This window comes from Trachypithecus francoisi, unplaced genomic scaffold, assembly GCF_009764315.1.
Source record: "Trachypithecus francoisi isolate TF-2019V2 unplaced genomic scaffold, Tfra_2.0 Lachesis_group11, whole genome shotgun sequence".
Classification (NCBI taxonomy): Eukaryota; Metazoa; Chordata; class Mammalia; order Primates; family Cercopithecidae; genus Trachypithecus; species Trachypithecus francoisi.
The window spans coordinates 82,575,805-82,595,453 of NW_022681456.1; the positions used below are offsets into that span (position 1 = coordinate 82,575,805).

General features: G+C 41.3%; 1 protein-coding gene across 6 annotated transcripts in view; it reads right to left on the reverse strand.

Annotated features, from left to right (window-relative positions):
* Positions 1-19,649, reverse strand: part of SCN8A (sodium voltage-gated channel alpha subunit 8) — a 216,724-nt gene that overhangs the window by 50,297 nt on the left and 146,778 nt on the right. For all 6 annotated transcript variants that reach the window (XM_033222024.1, XM_033222020.1, XM_033222025.1 and 3 more), the window contains exons 13-15: positions 17,559-17,691; positions 12,002-12,240; positions 596-769 (exon numbers count right to left, since the gene is read on the reverse strand). In XM_033222024.1, coding sequence (XP_033077915.1) covers positions 596-769; positions 12,002-12,240; positions 17,559-17,691 — 546 coding nt within the window. The remainder of the gene's footprint in view (positions 1-595; positions 770-12,001; positions 12,241-17,558; positions 17,692-19,649) is intronic.

A 19,649-nucleotide genomic window follows, 5' to 3' on the forward strand; every position in this document is an offset into this window, starting at 1 on the left:
CTTATTTTTCACTTATTGTCTTAGACATCTCTTAGATTAAGCAGCATTTTCTAAAGAGCTTCTTAAAATTGATTTCTGGGGCCGGGCGCGGTGGCTCAAGCCTGTAATCCCAGCAACTTGGGAGGCCGAGACGGGCGGATCACGAGGTCAGGAGATCGAGACCACCCTGGCTAACACGGTGAAACCCCATCTCTACTAAAAATACAAAAACTAGCCGGGCGAGGTGGCGGGCGCCTGTAGTCCCAGCTACTCGGGAGGCTGAGGCAGGAGAATGGCGTAAACCCGGGAGGCGGAGCTTGCAGTGAGCTGAGATCCGGCCACTGCACTCCAGCCCGGGTGACAGAGCGAGACTCCGCCTCAAAAAAAAAAAAAAAAAAAAATTGATTTCTGTTTGCTTCCTGATTTTTAACAACTAACTTCTATATCAGGTATTTTAGGAAAGTTTTCAGTATTTGAGTAGCTAAGCCAAATAACTGGAACTGGGAGTAAAATACAGCTAATATATTTTTTAAATCATCAAATTAATTTATGCAGAACTCTTTCTGGTGGCTGCAAGATAGGAAATGTTAAAAGAAATTGGAGAAATATGGAATACCAATCGGAAAGATCGCAGCACTGAAAGCCCCTCCACGTCTGCTAGACTCAGTTCCATTAAACTGAGGGAGACAATAAATCCGTCAAAAATGTTCCAACCTTCTTGGAAATAATAGTAGGGATCCATGGCTATGAGCTTTAGAAACATTTCCGCTGTGAAAATTCCAGTGAAAACCTATATGGGGGATGCAGGGGGTAAGAAAAAGAAACAGTAGAAAGAGAATGACTGTATCATTATTTTTAAATACAACATGTCCAAGAAACTCAAGAGTTAACCTTAGTTAAATTCTGCATCTGAAGATATCAATACCTGGATGTCTCATGAGCACCCCACCTAATGCAGGAAAATCTTATTTTCCTCTTGAATGAAGTCCCCAGCCCCAAAGTTCCCATCTTTATTGCCAGAACCACTCAATTTACTGTTGAAGAGTGCAGTTGAGAAAATATGCTAAGCAATGGCAATACTACACAAGGCGACTCCTTTCAAAGGGTTAGCAGTCATTTGAATGTATATAATACTTGTGGTGTTTGCTTAAAAAAATCACTTGTGTTATAATTAGATTAGAAAACTAAAGTATTAATGCTAATTTGACATTATATGTCTTACCAAATCTAGACATTTGCTGCAAGGTGTAAAAGCAGACAACATTGCTAAAATGTGCAAAATACAGGAAATAATATCTATAATCTCACCACCTTGCATATAACTATCATTTTTATGTATTCTCTTTCTGTTTTTTTTTTTCTGAGACGGAGTCTCGCTCTGTCACCCAGGCTGGAGTGCAGTGGCCGGATCTCAGCTCACTGCAAGCTCCGCCTCCCGGGTTTACGCCATTCTCCTGCCTCAGCCTCCCGAGTAGCTGGGACTACAGGCGCCCGCCACCTCGCCCGGCTAGTTTTTTGTATTATTTAGTAGAGACGGGGTTTCACCGTGTTAGCCAGGATGGTCTCGATCTTCTGACCTCGTGATCCGCCCGTCTCGGCCTCCCAAAGTGCTGGGATTACAGGCTTGAGCCACCGCGCCCGGCCTTTTTTTTTTCAAATACACATGGATTTTGACAGAGTTGGAAAATCATAGAATACATAATATCTTGGGTCTGAGTTTTCACTGATCGTAAGTCTATCCATGTTGCTACACAGTTCTCCCAACTCTCACTCTTATTGCCTGTACAAAGTTCTACTGGTGGCTGGGCACGATGGCTCACTCCTGTATAATCCCAAAATTTCTGGTGGTCGAGGCAGGCAGGTAGCGTGAGTCCAGGAATTTGAGACCAGCCTGGGCAATATGGTGAAAACCCGTCTCTACAAAAGATACAAAAATTAGTCGGGTGTGGTGGTGTGCACCTGTGGTACCAGGGACTCAGGAGGCTGAGGTGAGAGAATCACTTGAGCTTGGGAGGCAGAGGTTGCAGTGAGCCAGCCTGGAGTGCAGTGGGTCGTGCCACCACACTCCAGCTCAGGTGACAGAACAAGCCCTATCAAATAAATAAATAATAAATCAATAAATAATGAATAAAATTCTATTGGGTAAATACATCCTCAAAGAATGTTCCTATTGTTGGAGACTTTGGTGCTTCCTTTTGATTTTTTTCAGTACGATAATCAATGATATAATAAATGTTTTAGATTGTAGCTTATTGTGTGCAAAAATGACATCTTCCCTATGTTACCTGTCTCCCATTTTTCTGCTGACAGAGTGCCTGCACTTTCTGATGCCTTCTGTATCCTGCAGGCGTCAGGAGGTGATATGCAGGATCAAAGTCAAATCCCATGAATGCTAGTTTTGACAAAACCAATACCTTCATTCTAGGCTAACCATATAACATCAGACTCTTACTGAATATTATGTTTTTAGAGGAGAGGACTTATTTTTACAAGAGATTTAAAACTGTCATAATATATTAGTACTTGTAACTACTTGTTTACCAAGTTTCCATATGAAACAGTTTTAAGGAAAACTGAAGATATAGTCCCAGGACAAAATTAAAAATAGTAAAAAATACTTAGATTATAGATGCTGTTTGGAAATATACTGAATTAATGAACAGAAATAAAAAAACAGAATGATGACTGAAATACATCAAAATGGATAAGTAGACTATAGGTTTTTGTATTCATATGCTTTTCTGTAGTTCCTCATGTTTCTAAATTGAAGATGCAATAGTCTCAAATTGAAAAAAAAATTCCACAAAGAGATCCAGTTAAGTAAAATCAAAGTTCATAGTACAAGTTAAGCATCTATAGATGGAACATCCCTCTGAGTGAGTTCAGGGAAAGCAGAGACAGCTCATCAAATCCTGACATACATTTCACCCTTTGTGTAAACCCATTGGAGGTTTCTCCAAGTAGAAATGCTAGCCTGCCTAACACACACTAAGCAGAGACTTGATTTGTTATCCCACTGGTTCCTGGTAAACACACAGGAAGTACTCATGAACAAGCACTGGCTGATTGACCATGGGATATCTATACTGTGGGAACTCTGGTTCCTAAGGGAAATCAACAATGAAACAGTCATGTGGTGTTGCCTATCACCAGGATGAATGGTCCCAGGAATCAGGAATTGTCTGTGACAGAGGTCAGTCACCATGTTGCTTCAACACATGGTGTGTTCCCATCAGTTGGGTGTGTGTCAAAATACATCTGTAACTATTAGCTGTGTGAAGGAATTGCTTTTTAAAAACTGAGAAGAGTAGATTTAAGGTTATCCTATGATGCTCATTTGCACTGTGATATGCTTCTCAAAGAGGAGAAAGGGAAGAATTACATGCAGGTATCAGTAATTATATATAAGTGTCTGCTATGGTTTGAATGTGTCACCCAAAGTTCATGTATTAAAACTTAATCCCCAATGCAACAGTGTTGTTCTCCTGAATGTTATCAAATATTCACTTTAGAATTTATGTTCCTATGCAGCAGTTCTCAAAGGGTAGTTGAGGATCCTTAGAGTCCCTAAGACCCTCTCAGGAGGCACATGGTCCTCTCTTTTCCAACTTCAGAAGTACCCCCCATCTGTGGTTTTGCTTTCTGCAGCTGCAGTTACCTCCCATCAACGACAGTCCAAAAATATTAAATAAAAAATTCTAGAAAAACAATTCATAAATTTTAAATTGCATGCTGTTCTGCGTAGCATGATGAACTCTTGAGCTAGCCTGCTCTATCCCTTCCAGGATGTGAATTATCCCTTTGTCCAGTGTATCCATGCTGTATAAACTAGTTGCCCTTTAGCCACTTAGCAGCCATCTTGGTTATCAGATTCACAAAACACAGTATGGTCATGCATTGCTTATTGACAGGGACATGTTCTGAGAAATGTGTTGCTGGCAATTTAGTCACTGTGTGAACATTACAGAATGTACTTACACAAACCTAGATCTTATATATATATTTTCATTTATATATGTATACTTTTAATATGGAAAACCAAATGTCCCAGCACCTTTACTTAACATCAATCATTTCCCCTACTTGACCTGCAAGGCCACTATCAAATGGCATATAACAAGTTTTTATATATGCTCCATTATAATCTTATGGTATCACTGTCAGACATGCAGTCTGTCATTGACCAAAATGTTGTTATGTGGTACGTGGCTATATATATACACACATATATATATATATACACACACACACACATATATACACACACACACATATACATACATACGTACATATATGTGTATATGTGTGTATGTGTATGGCTTGGTACTATCTGAGGTTTCAGGCATTCACTGGGAGCCTTGGAATGTAACCCCCTTGGATAAGAGAGGACTACTGTACTTATCTGTGTGAGGCTAACTTTTCTTCCTATACTTTAGCTAAAATAACATATCACAACAGACTGAATGTAGAAGTAGAAAAAGAGAATCTAACTATCTTCTATTAAACCAGACATGAGGCTGGGCACAGTGACTCACGCCTATAATCCCAGCACTTTGGAATGGCCAGGTGGGTGGATCACTTGAGGTCAGGAGTTCGAGACCAGCCTGGCCAACATGGTGAAACTCCGTCTCTACTAAAAACACAAAAATTAGCCAGGCATGGTGGCGGGCAACTATAATCCCAGCTATTCGGGAGGCTGAGGCAGAAGAATCGCTTGAACCCAGGAGGCGGAGGTTGCAGTGAGCCAAGATTGTGCCACTGCACTCCAGCCTGGGCAACAGAGTGAGACTCTGCCTCAAAAAACAAACAAACAAACAAACAAAACAGACATGAAAGAGATTTACAAAATGTCGAACGATGCCATTCTTCCAGTTTTTCTTAGAAAATATAGTTTCCCCCCACCAATATGTTATTTATGTTCATGTGTAATGGATGCATTATTGAGACATTTATTTATTAATATATTTATTTATTTTACATATGGGTCTTGCTATGCTGTCCAGGATAGTCTTGAATTCTTGAGCTCAAGTGATCCTCCCATCTCAGCATCCTGAGTAGCTGGGATTACAGAGATGAGCTGCATGTCTGGTTAATTTTTTTATTTTTGTAGAGATGGGGTCTCACTACGTTGCCCAGGCTAGAGAGCAATGGCTATTCATAGCTATGTTCCTGGAGGACTTCGGCATCAAATTCCTGGCCTCAAGCTATGCTCCTGTCTCAGCCTCCCAAGTAGCTGGGACTTACCTAGCTATATTATTGTAATTCTTTAATTACAAAATGAATGGTTAGAAATGTTCTCAGTTTTAATTTCAAATATGATAAATATCAATAGACACAGCACTTTTATTTAAGAGTATAAAGGAGTCCTGATCTCCTCAGAATATTCTATAAAACAATGGTTCTCTATTCTCTACAAAATACTCTGAATTCACAGTCATCGTATCTTTCTAGTTTGGGTTTTGTTGTGTTTTGTTTTTTGAGATAGAGTCTTGCTCTGTTGCCCAGACTGGAGTGTAGTGACATGATCACAGCTCACTGCAGCTTTGAAATTCTAGGCTTGGCCGGGTACGGTGGCTCACGCCTGCAATCCCAGCACTTTGGGAGGCCGAGGTGGGCAGATCACGAGGTCAGGAGATTGAGACCATCCTGGCTAACACGGTGAAACCCCGTCTCTACTAAAAATATAAAAAAATTAGCTGGGCGTGGTGGCGGGTGCCTGTAGTCCCAGCTACTCGGGAGGCTGAGGCAGGAGAATGGCGTGAACCCGGGAGGCAGAGCTTGCAGTGAGCTGAGATCATGCCACTGCACTCCAGCCTGGGTGACAGAGCAAGACTCTGTCGCCAAAAAAAAAAAAAAAAAAAAGTAAAGAAATTCTAGGCTCAAGTAATCCTCTCGCCTTGGTCTCCCAAAGAGCTGGGATGACAGGCATGAGCCATGCCTAGTCTAGTTTGGACAAGCCTGTGGTCATAGGCCTGATAACTTGTAAAGCCAGGTCACCAAGTAAAGCCTGTATAGGAGTATAAGATTGGGGTATATTTCACTTGGGGGTCACTGTGGGGTTTGGGAAGGGTCTGGGGAGAAGTCACACACCTCCTTCAGCCCTAACTGCATATGCAGATAAAATTTAGGCTTATTTGAAAGTGACGTGCCTCTGGCATGCTCCTCTCTTTATGCTCGGAAAAGCGCTTGTCAGCTCCTGTTCTGTAGTAGATCTTTGCCCAAAGTTAGTCAAATTCAATTTGATTAAAAGTTCTATGTGTACTGCAATGGAGACATGAAAAAAAAATGTGACCATGAAAAATAATGGTTCCTTAGGAACTCAGTCACCAGAATGTAAGTAACTCATCCTGGTTTGCCACTTTTCACACTGAAAATCCTGCATCCTGCATCTCCAGTTAGGGTAATCAACTCGTACCTGTAGACAAGGACTGTCCAGTTTTAAAACTGCAAGGGCTTCCTCAGGCCTCTGCAAATTAAGGTGGTTGGCTACCCAACCAGGAGGGGACAGAACAATAACTAAAAATCATATGATAAGTATTCAAAAAGAAGTATCCATATGGGGCTATAGAAGCACAGATGAAAGAAAAATTAAAATCTGAAAAGAATTCCTTTTAGCTGAAAATCTAGGTAACCTATAATTAAGAAATGATAACATTCATTTATGTTTGGTGAAGGAGGAAAATAACTTTTGCTTTTTTTCTTTTGCTTAGAATTTGAGAACTTAAACTTACATGTTAGATTAAGCCCTAGCTCTTCTTTCCATCCCCCTCCCTCTGAACCACTCAGTCCTGAAGGCTGTAGGTGGGCATGCAGGTAGAGGGAGGCTGACGCCTAGTGCTGGAGCCCCAGGAAGCCCCACGGCCCAGCAAAGAGAGTCAGACATGGAGGGGAGCGAGGAGGTCCATGCAGGGGAGCAGCCTGGCATGGACTGTCAGAGCCTGTGGGCCAAGGAGAGGCATCCACTTTGGGCGACAGTCCAGGATGGGCAGCTGGAAGTGGTATGAGGAGTGGCTACCCCACATAGGTGTTGAGGCCCAAGTGGGACAGGGGACGTCCACACTTGAGGGGGAGGGGGAATTGGCAGAGAGAGTCAGAGCTTAACCAAGGTAAAGACAGCATCTCCAGGACAAGATCCCGGAGTGGGCTGAGAAGGGACTCCCCGCAGGGGAAGACTCACAGGGGGTGCCAGAGCCAGGTGAACGGAGGAGGGACTCATGTAGGGGAAGGCGTGATGTAGGGTGCCAGATCCTGAGTGGGGTAAGGCAAATGTCTAAACAGGGATGTGGACAGTGAGGGTGTGGAGCTCATCAGGGTGAGGAGGGTGTTGCCTAGTTTGGGATAAAGCCACTGAACCAGGTGAGAACTTCCAAGAGTGTTCACCTAGACAGGTGGCAGCCTGAGTAGGGTGAGGAGGGGTGGCCTGGTGAGGGGTGTTAAAGTCTGTGCAGGATAAACAGAGCTTCTATCTCAGGGGAAAGCCTGGTGTGGGGTGAGAAGGATGTCCATGCAGGCGAAGGCCTACTGTGAGGCAACAGGGGCCGAGCAGGGTGGGGCAAACCATGTGTGAGTTGGACTGGTGTGGGTTCCAAGCTGAGAAGCGTGAGGAGGTGTCCACATGGAGGACACGGCTCAGTGCTGAAGGGGTGGGGGGTATCCACAGTCTCTACAGGGTGAGGAGGGTACCCATGCTATAAGAGGTAACAGTGGCTTTTTGATCAAATAAGTACACCAAAGATAGTGGCAATAAGGTTTCTTATTGTTGGAGGAGTTACAAATACAGAAAGGGAGAAAACTACAAGGAATCTTGCAGTGCTGGATTAGACAGGATCAACTCATGGTTTTCAATATCCACGGCCAGCTCAATGTAAACAGCTCGCCCTGTCCTAAGAGGGCGTGCATGCTGCTCCCATAGCAATATGCATACCTAGATCTCAGATCGTTACCTCTTCCTTATTTTTTTTTTTCTGTTTTGTTTTAGAGATGGGGTCTCACTGTGTTGCTAAGGCTGGTCTCAAACTTTAAGCAATCCTCCTGCCTCAGCTGATACTCAGCCTAGATCTCTACTTCTAAATGCCATTTTTTCACTAAAAGACTCAGGGCTTCTTGAGAAATGGCTGATTCCAGCCCTGGGGCAGGAAAAACACAAAAGTATCCTGGAATACCTTGTGGTACCAGAAAGCCAGGAAGTGATGAAGACATGTCAAAGGGATCAGAAGCCAGCTTGAAGGGACTCCCACTGGCCACATCAGAGTAAGTCTAAACATCAAAAGGATTATAACTCAGATAAAAGAGAAAACCATTAATCCGTACTGATATAAATAAAGGAAGAAATCAAAATCTGAATGAACAGGAAATTTAAATCACTTCAAACGATCTTCCTCACAAATACCTATTAAGTATACAGTAAGTCCTCACTTAATGTCCTCAATAGGTTCTTGAAAACAGCAACTTTAAGCCACATGATGTGCTACATGCCACAGGAACTTAACTCTTGTTTATATCAGCTGACCTATGGTAAAACTGGTTTTGTTATACAGTATATCATTTAGCTTAAAGTCACAGTTTCCAAGAATCTAGAACCTATAGAGGATATTAAGTGGGGACTTACCGTAAATGGAAAAAGCATAACTTTACAGATGAAAAGCCTGGCAGACACCTCCTTAATCAAGTGATTAAATGAACACCACCAGTAGTGGGACAAATGGAAGCTGTGTGCCAACTGGTAGATACAACGTGAAGAAGATAGCCTCACTTATCTGATACTCCAACCAAAATGCAGAACCTGCGTCTAATCATAAGGAAGCATGGACAAGCCCACATTGAGGGAATTCTACATAACAAATGGCCTGTAGTCTTCAAAATGTCAAGACATGAAAGTCAAGGAAAGACTGAGGAACTCCTCCAGGCTGAAGAAAATTAGAGAGATAAGATAGCTACATGTAATGGGGTAATCCTAAAACTGCATCCTTTTGTTATAGAGGATGCCACTGGGATCACTGGCAAAACTTGAATAGGGCCTGAGAATTAGATGGTTGTAATGTATCAGTGTTAATTTCCTGGTTTTGACAATTATACTATGGTTATGTAGGAGAATGTACTTGTGTATAAAAAAAACATACTGTAAGTATTTGGGGGTGATAAGGCTATGTGACAAGGCTTTCATTGTAAAAAAAAAAAGTTTTTTGTAGTGTACTTGAAATTTCCCTGTAAGATTCAGAATGTTTAAAAAGTCACCTGATAAACTTACTATTATATTCAGTTAGTTGCAAAAAAGGCAGGAAAAGAATCATTACATTTATCTACTATATAACACGAAGGCTGTATAAGTCACACAGCTTCCCTGGGCTTCAATTTCCTCTATAAAACATGCAGATTGGATTGAATTATCTCTAAGGTTCTTCCTATTACTATTTTCTCTTTTGGGGAGGGTAGAAGAGGCAGGGATCTTCAATTTGCAGAAGACTGTTCTCATCTTTCTTTAAAAACATCTTACTGTACGTCTACAGACAAAGACAACTTAACTCTCAATCAGGGCTATAGGAAAAGCCTCACATTCCAACCACAGGACAAGGTCAAACTTCATTTCATAAGTCAGTCTCATTTTTTTTCCCACCCTCTTATTCTCAGATTCAGTCAAAGGCTCTACCTAAATCTCCAAATCTCTGAAAATCCTCCTACTGAATTACACTAACACAGTTCCTAAGATTTATAAGTTCCTAAGATTTATAAGGTACTTTTAGCTATCCCAAAGACTTCTGTATAGGTTCTCATTTTATCTTCCCAACCAATGATAGCATGGTATTATGCTAACTTTACAGATGCGCAACAATTATGCTAACTTTACAGATGCGCAACATTTCTGGACAGAAATCAATGACTTATTTAAGGTTATACAATATCTAACAGGAACCAAAATCCAAATCTTCTGATTTCTAATTCTGTATTCTTTCTGCCAATCTCAGCCCTCCTGTTGATTGGCAGCAAAGTATATCTTTGAGTTTCTGGTATTGTCCAGAAAACACTCATGAGGTCCAGCACGTACCCAACTTCCTTATCTGGCATCTCCACTCAGTGAATAGACACTTAACATGTCCAAAACAGAACTCTTGATTTTACACGTCAAGCCAGTTCCTTTGCAGTCATTCCACTTTTCCCTCAGTTACTCAACCCCCACATCTAGGCACCATTCTTGGTTTCTTTCCTTTTACCCTCACATCTAGTACAAAGTATGCTAGACTATATACTACCCTCCCTCCCCTCTACTAATTAATTGTACATTTACTTGCCGTTTGAAAACTCTTGCCACCTAAGAGCTTTCTTATTTTAGAACTTGGTTCTGGGTGGCTTGTCTCATGGAGTTCCTGAATGTTAGCTGTCGACCTTCTCTTATTTCCTCTTTCTTTACTGATGGTTCTGAGCAAAGTCTTCTGAATACTTACAATTCTAATTTAGGGGTCATCCTAAATCTCTAAATTTTCATGAAAGGAAAAATAACATTATTTGCTAGCCTGGTCTGACTGGAGTTCTAGTGGGGGTAGGTAAAAAAGCCTCTCAAAATCCCTTGAAAATCAAAGACTGGTTCTGTAAAAAGCAAGGAAAAGTAAAGATTTTGAGAAAAACAAAGCTCTACAGGGAAAACAGAACCACCAACACCAAACAATAAAAATTATCAAGACGTATTTCTCATTATTTAACTCTTGGCTACTAAAATAAAGCTTATATCTATATGATATTGTTGACAGGCTGAAAAGTCTGCTTGATGGCCAAGGTACTACGTTAGCCAGTCACAGCATGGGCCCACTGACAGGCACCTTTCAGAGCCAGTCAGTAGACTTCTTGGACAGTCTGTGGGAGTGTCCCATTTCAAGACTACAGGCATTCCACTGGACTGCACACAAGGGTTTACATCATAGCAGAGAGGCTGGAGCATGTCACCAACCACAGACATGGAGACTGGAAAGACCACAGAATCATCTTGGATGTATACCAGGGAACACAATGAGCTACAAAGGATCTCTTTGCCATATGTTTTCAGAATAAGAAATGAAAATGATATTGTAGTGCTCTAATAGTACAGTAATAGGACTTAAGGTCAAAAGTGTGTGGTGTGCGTGTGCGTGTGTGAGTGTGAGAGAGGGAGACAGAGAGAGCACACACAAGAAAAACTGGGCAGAAATCATGCTCAAATTATTAATAAATGGTAACAGCCAGATTTGGACATGCCTGTGGTTAATGCCTAAGGAATTAGGGGGCCCAGGTGACCTAGGGGATTCTTTCTCACTACTTCTTTACTGTCTATCAAAATTCAATTAACTCCTGATTTTTGTAGTAAAGAAAACACATAATTCTCAAATCACAACTACTTGATTTCAGAATATACACTTTGTAATATATTTTTTTAAAAAGACAAACTTATCTTTATAGAATAAATTAAATACATAATTTAAGCTAATATTAAAATAAATCTGGCAAAGATCAACTAATGGCAGAAACTGGATAATGGGCTAGAAGTTGGATTGGAGGGGGAAACCATCCTTGAGTGAAAACTTTCCCATAAATAGTCCCCATTTACATAATGCCTGACAGAGCAGGCAAATCCAGTTATATGTAGTGTACTACAACAGTTCCCCTATTTTGTGGTAGTTGGTACTTAAGGTGAAAGGGGAACTGATTTGCTGGAGCAATGCAGGAATCAGTGTGAGAAAGAGAATGAGGAAAAAATCCAGAAGTACTTGGCTCAGGTTGCTGAAACCAACCCACTAGACCAGGCCCATTCTGTCACCAACATTGGTTTTCTGCCAATAGCTCCTAAATGACGTCTTCAAAGTTCTGCAGAAAGAGGAAAGGGATCACAACAGTGAGCAGAAAAGCAGCTAGTGTCCCGGCATATATGGCAGCATTTGTCTTCCAATTAACTATTACTTTCTCTTCAAAGAAACTCCAGCTTTCAGTACCAGAAAAAGAAGTCCTATAGGCAAAACACATTCCAATCCTAGTATCAGGAGACAGTGTTCCATCTTACCAGATTTCCTACAGCCAAGACATGTTCAAATTGTGGCGTCATAGGATGGTGCTCCATTGCCATAAACAGTGTATTCAGGACGATGCAGATGGTGATGGCTAAATCCACAAAAGGGTCCATAACTATCAAGTTCACAATCTCTTTCAGTTTTATCCAGTAGGGGTGGCACTCCCAGATCAGGAAAGTGTTGGCAAATTTATACCAGCATGGCGGGCACTTTCTCTGAGACTCTTCCAGTTCTACAGTAAGTAAGAACAAAGATGGCCCCTCAATCACAGCGAGAAAACCAGGGGGACACACTAGTCACTCTCAGCCATTATCACTGTTATTAATATGGAATGAAGGTGGTCTGAGTGCTGACATTCCTAAGGATTTTCCTTCTCTCTAAGGTAGAGAGGTGGCATGATCCATACAAGTCACCTCTCTGTTAATAAAGATCTAGTTATAAATGAAACTCAACCCATCAGTTATGAGAGTAGAGCACAGAGGTCAAGAGCTTGGCCTCTCAGATCTGACTCCCTGGCCTCAACTGGCTTGAATGCTTACAAGTTGTGTGATACCAGGCAAGGTAACTGAATTCTCTGCTCAGCTGCCTCAGCTGTAAAACAAGGCATCTACTTTATAGGTTACAGGAGTGAATGAGTCCTGTAACCTCATTTTTATGTGAGTTTGACTAAAGATTAAATGAGATACTACTGTAAAGCAGTCACCACAGTATCTGGCACAGGGTAAGTCCTCAATAAATGGTAGGTATTCTATTATACACTATATTATTCAATTATTGTCAGAGAAGCCATCAAAAGTATGAACTCAAGCCAGACATATTTGAGCTCAAATACTAGCTCAGACACTTACTAACTGTGGGACCTTGAACAAGTTACTTTGATTTGCTGTGAGAATTAAAGAGCTAAAATATATGCAAAGTGCCCCAGAATACCCTGGCAGATAGAAAGTGCCATGAAAATGTTTGCTATTATTATTATCTTCATCAGCAGAACCAGCATCAGCAACCAAGCCACCATGTAAAACACATCTGCTATGTTCTCAAAGAAGTACAAGTTACTGTCTCCACCCTCAACAAGTTTACAGCTCATAGTCGAGTTAGAAATACAAGTCACATTCCTCTCCCCTTTTCACCCTTCCTTCCTCGTTCTGTCTCCTCCTGTCTCCTTTCTTGCCCCTTTGCCCTTTCCTGCTCTCATCCTTTGCTTTTCTCTTTCTACAGCTTCTTCCTCCTTCTCTCCCTGGGTCCTCATCTTTTTTCCTTTTTCTTTCTCTCCTTTGTCTTATCTTCTCTGTCTCTTTTAGAAACCGAACGTGTTATTTTCAAACAAGATCTCACATGATCCCCAATACATAAAATAAACCAGGAATTGCCTTAGATGAAGCAGGAGCCCACTCAGATAGACTTCTTCCTCTCCTGAGGCACTCCCCTAGAATCCCAGGACTCTGATACACACAGACTGAAAAATCACTGGACTAGATGATCTCAAAGGTCATTTCCAAAGCAAAGATTCAAAAGAATTATCAGATATCAAAGACAGACACTCAACTGGCAGTTACAACAATCTAGGTATGAAGCCCTACATAACAAAGCTCTCCTCAAATTAAGCATGAAATACAACTGTCAGGATTACAAAATTCCAAGGACCCTGAACTAAAAGGATGCTTTTTAAGAGGTGAACTTTGAAAACCTGTCAGAATGTGAGGTATTGATTCTACAGGGTTGGCTGTAACAGCTACTCTCTCCCTGCCCAATTCTGCTGACACTATCAAATCATTTAAGAAAAAAAAAAAAATTCCCTAACATTTCACCAAAACCAAGATGGCTGCCTTAAATTAGCCTACGTTCCCTTTTCCAACCAGCTGGATGGCGATGCTTTATTTTAGACAAGGTGGTTTTGGCTGAGTTTCTGATTGGCTCCCTGGTTGCTAAGAAAATGGTTGCCTTGGTTTTTCAGATTTAAGGACCCCTGTAAGCGCCATGTGGGAGGCTGCGTGGGAAAGGAAGTCTGTGAGGAAAATCTGCTGCGGCTTCTTCCTCAGAGAACTCCCTCCCTTCCTAAGGTAAATATAGTTTTCTCCCCCAAAAAAGAAAATGACAAGGTTCTCTTATTTCCATAAATTCTTACAGTACATATTTGGAAATTTAGTTCCGTTCCCTTTTTTATCTCCTCCCTTCTCCAAATGACTGCTGCTCATTGGCACGTGGAGGTTGAAGCTGCAACTGTTCACATTTATGACAGTTGACACAACTGTAATGTTTTAAAATGAACTAGGTCTTGAGTCTTGCCACACAGAAAAAGGGGTTTTCCTGCCCTACAGGGCACCAAGAAAATTCCTCGAGGGATACCAGACATCTCTTAGCCACATTTGCTGAGAAGGGAAGATCCTCAGGATAATCTTTCACTCCGACAAAAAGTAAGACAATGTGGAACTTCAGGAGCTAGAAAAGATCATTTGGGGAATAAGAAGGCTTATCAAGTGACTTATGACTTTGCAAACTGTTACGGGTTCCACATGCCTGGAATGGCCCAGTATTTGGCTTGGGGGAATGGGTTAACATTTAGGGGTGAGATGTCCAAATGTTTGTGGGGTTTCTCTTACTTTGCTTGTGGACATTTTCAGTGAGGTTACTCTAGGTCTCAGCCTCAGGGGTACTGGGAATTGTTTTCAGAGAGGACCTCACAATTTCACCAAGATAATGGCTTTGGTAGACCATGAGGTTTCTGAAGGCAGGAGCTTCTTTCAACTCAATTCAACAACTTTTAAGCAACTGCAATGTGCTAGGCACCGATGATACACTGATGAAGAGCTCCCACCCTCGCTAAGGTTACTGCCGCACAGGAAAGGCTGATATCAGCCAAGTAACTACACTGACATTTGATGCTTGTCAGGTGAATAAAGGAATACACAAATAGTGGCAGAAACAGCTATGGCCAGTTACCTCTAGGGGAGTTTTTGGAATTGTTTTACCTGAGAATCAATAATGTCAAGTACTTCCTTGATACTGCAAATCAATGTCAAGTACATCACTACTTCTTTCTTACTTCACCACGATCTCCCCTTCTCCCACAGCTTTACTGCTTTGAAGAGTGAGACTACACTACTCTACCTACACCCCACGCCCAGTCCTCTGAAATATCCCCAAAGCTTATAGCTCTGCTAGTGGTGAACTCTACTAAATGTACTGGATCCTGGTAAGCATGTTTGCAATAGGATGGGGTGGGGCAGAACAGGCAGGGTTTTCTAATTATTGACAGGATTCTGGAATTCTCCACTGTGGTTTCTAAACTATTAGGTAAGTCATAGCCTGCCTCTTGGGTTTTAAATAATAATTATTTAATCCTTGGATTAAAATAATATCAAAGTTTCCTAACTGAAAGTCTGAGAGCAAGAACTACAATTTGTTCAATGCTGGCTTTTAATGCTGTAGCAAGCATTAAATACAGAGGGACCAATGGTTAAACAGGCATGGATGCTTCATTCCCTTTTACGTTATTCTGGTCAGCCATTCATTGCTCTTTGCTTACAGCAGTTCTGTCCCATCAGCTTCAGCAAAAGGGTCAAATACAAGGGGAGAGGATAGGAGGAATGCCTGAGCAAGAAATGGCAGGACAGGTACAACTATGTGAACATCAGGGCTTAGGAAAGAGAACAAAGAACTGGAATAACATCTTCCTACTCAGGAACACAGCTACATCTGTCTCTGTCTCCTGAGCTACCCTTACATCTTTTTTTTTTTTTTAATGTGTGTGATGGTGGGTAGAGGGTGAAGAATAAGCACAGCAGGACAGAAAGAGAAAGAACAGGGAGAAGAGGGAGAAAAGAGAATTTTAAAATCCCCGTATGGTTTGTATCGAACCCAATAAAGGGATGAAAGCTCTAAGGCCTCTGAAAGGAGCCCTGCAGCACCAGCACTCCTACCATTCTAAGCACAGCCAACGTCTGCTTGACAAATGTTGTTTGAGCATCTCCTTTTGCTGGGACCTGGGCTAAGCCACTGCAGTAATAAATAAATAACTATTGCATTGTATTGATAGTTCTGCTGTTCTGATGTCTCTGCCAATAATAAAATGTACCTGTTGGAGGCTGTTAGTTTTTCTCAGCTGCCACAGATACCCAGAGAAATCCTGTCTTGGTCTCTATGTGAATAATAAAATTAGCCAAAGTTCTTAGGCTAGGATTTCTTAGCTTGGAATTCTTAGAACCTGTAGTTATTTGCCCACAATCTTAAAGTATAAGCTAGAAAGCTTGAAAATGTTCTATCAGACAATAACCTTGATGGTAATCAAAGAAAACAGGAATAAATAGAGGTTGTTAAGGCAGCTGAAAGCAGTTAATTCATTTTTTTTACTTGATATATTCTCAAGGTCAGTCTAGTTATAGTCTCATTCTTTGCACATATGTGGGGAAGTAAGCAACCTTAGAGAATTCTTTTCTAGGGACTCTTCCTCCACTGCAAACCCCTCCCCAACACACGATACACACACACACATATACATACACACAGAGTAGAAGTGGCACTGGGTTTAAACAACTGAAAAAACACTTGTCTCAAGGATACCAGGACCATTTTGAGTTTTCCTGTCTCAGGGACTTTGGTTATTCTGGGCATCTGCATTCTGAAGAACAGCAATTTGAGGCCTCAAGAATAGTTTAGATCTACCATGAGACAACTCAGCTAAATCAATATAAATCCAATGAAGAAGACAGGTGCAGAATCCATCAGAATCTTGGGAGAGGAAATCTGTCACTGAATTTACCTCTAATGAAAGCATGCAGATCCTGGACTACAGACCACAACTGGAGAGGAGCTGATTCTTGCTAGGGGGACTGTGGCCTAATGGAAAATCTTCAGGTATTCCTCAGCACACCAGGTTGTGTCATAGAGAACCCACCTAATACAGAGAACTCAGGCACTGACAGCAACATCACTGCAGACATGCTATGATTCAACAGTGGTTGCTCTTTCCCTGTGGCATGGAGCACTCAAAGAAAGAAGGGTTTCAACTTACCTAGTCACACATCAAATTTATTTATGGATATGTGGGGGTGTTTGAAGAGAGACAGAACTAGGTGCAATCAAAACGCACATTACATTCTTCCTTAAGGGAAAACCAAAAGGGCTGTAAGTAGTTAAAAAGGAAAAAAGGAAGGTATGTTTAGGAGTAGAGGCCATGAGGGAAATTCTATCATTTTATATCTTTGCAGTTCTTCAATCTACATTCCTTTATGCTTTAAGGCACCCCACTGGCTCCTCATGATGACAATAACAGGGGTCTTGAGTTCCTCTATGTCACTCATGCAGCTCCTTTCATATCTCTTACCTACCTGTGTACAATGCTGGCAGCGTATCTGAAGCCCATATATTTGATTCTCTGCATGTAAATTTAGGAAGAGAATTTGTGATTCTAGTTTCTATATAGGAATAGGCTCCATTCCTAAAGCTCAGAGACAGTCTGCAAAACTCAGACCAAGGGACAGGGATTATATTTACCATGCACATTACATATTTATATCTTAGCAGGTTGGACTGACATCATAGGGCACATACCTTCTACTAGTGTATTTGTAACAACACTCATTATACTGTTGATTCTGTCCTTCCGCCCATAGGAGGCTAATTGGTCCATGGAAACTAAGAGAGATCCAGGGCCTTTCTTCTTAATTTCCACCTCAGTTGTAGCCTGCAAAAAGAAAAAAAAAAAAAAAAAAGCAAATAGAGTGAGTTAAGTCTATAACAGTAAATCTGGGCCTTACTTGATAGACAGTCCAGTGTGTGATCTTCATTACAGTCTTTAACTTTGATCCTGCAGTCCTATTCACTTCAAGAAATAGAATGAAATGAACTGGCCATGGTTCATCCTTATTTCTGTGGATAAGACCAAGTCATTTAAGTCTGTGTGAATCTACAATGACCCCAAGAATCTGGCTGGGACCCAAACATCTCACCTGGTTCATTTCAAGCATACAGTAGAAAGACCAGATCCTCCTGGGGTACTGCCATCAGAAGTAGACCCTGAGTTTTCTGGTCCTAATCTCAAATCCACAATATTTGGCTAGAATTGGTCCATATGATAAAGTCAGTCAAATTTACTTCTATTTGAAATCTCATTAAGGTCAAGTCCCTGATCACACTGAGTATTATAGATGCTGTTTCCTCCTTGAGTAGGAGCACCATTATTCTAATAAACTGCCTCTTCCAAATACCAAATCTGGGCCTAACTGAACATTAGCAAGTTGAAGATCTGCTCCGGATCTCCTACAAGCCATTGTAAGAAAGTACAGAAAGGTTTTGCTATCTTAATTAAATATATTGTATCCCATGTATATCTTGCCCTTTCACAGTTTTATGAGCTACGTTCAAATTCCCAATAAAAAATGGCAGAAAATATAATCAGATTGTTATAAAAAATATTATTACATGCTCCACCCTGGGCAATAACTGGTATGGTAGATTACAGCAAAGCGTTTCTTAATGTCCCTGACTTATGTTCTTGTGACTCTTCCACATCAGTTCAGGCTTAATGGGGTGGCTGAAGACCTAGCTCTTTAGTAACCATGTTGTTCACAGTACCATATCACCCATGTAGACTTGGCTCTTCCTTCTAAGATGGTGAAGGTAAGAGGACAGAGACAATCACCAGCTCTCAGAGGACAGGGGAGATCGTACAAGACTGGAGAAGCACATGTCTGGTCAATAAGAGAATGATCCTAGTTGTTTTAAAAAGAAAATAATTACCTCTGGAGAGCTACATCAAAAAGCCCATCTGTTCTAAACATCTTCAGATTTTAAGGACTGAACAGAAGAAAGTTCCTGGCAGATTATGATTTATCTTATTAAAGTGTTTCATTAGCCTGCAGTCCCAGCTACTCAGGTGGTGGAGGCAGCAGGATTACATGAGCCCAGGAGTTAGAGACCATCCTGGGCAACACAGAGAGACCTCATCTTTTTTTAAAAAAAAAAAAAAAAAAAAAAAAAGCGTGTTTCATCAGACCATTTCACTGATTCAGATTTGGATCAGTGATCTCGGGGTCTTGTTTGTTTTGTTTGTTTGGCAAAGCCACAGAAGAAGTGCAAGAAAAAAATAACCGATTTCCCTGGGAATTCCTTGCTGTATTACTATACTAACATTTGTGTATGTAAGAATGACTTGTGGTGGTTGCCACAGGAAGACGCTTCCTGCCTATGGAAAAAGGAGGGAAGAGCAGGAAGGACTTTGTAATGTGGTTTGAGTGCCAGCATAGCTGCAGAACAGAACATCAGGCAACTCTCTAAGGTTTTTTGTTTTTGTTTTTTGAGAGAGTCTGCTATGTCACTTAGGCTGGAGTGCAGTGGCATGATCTTGGCTTACCGCACCTCTGTCTCTGACGTTCAAGCAATTCTCCCACCTCAGCCTCCTGAATAGCTGGGATTACAGGCATACACAAGCACACCTGGCTAATTTTTGTATTTTTTAGTAAAGACAGGGTTTTGCCATGTTGTCCAGGCTGGTCTGCAACTCCTGGCCTCAAGTGATCCTCCCACCTCAGCCTTCCAAAGTGCTGGGATTATAGACGTGAGCCACCACGCCCAGCTAAAATTTAATTTTATTTAAACAAATACTTATTGTGTGCTAAGTGGTGTGGATACAGTGGTGAACAA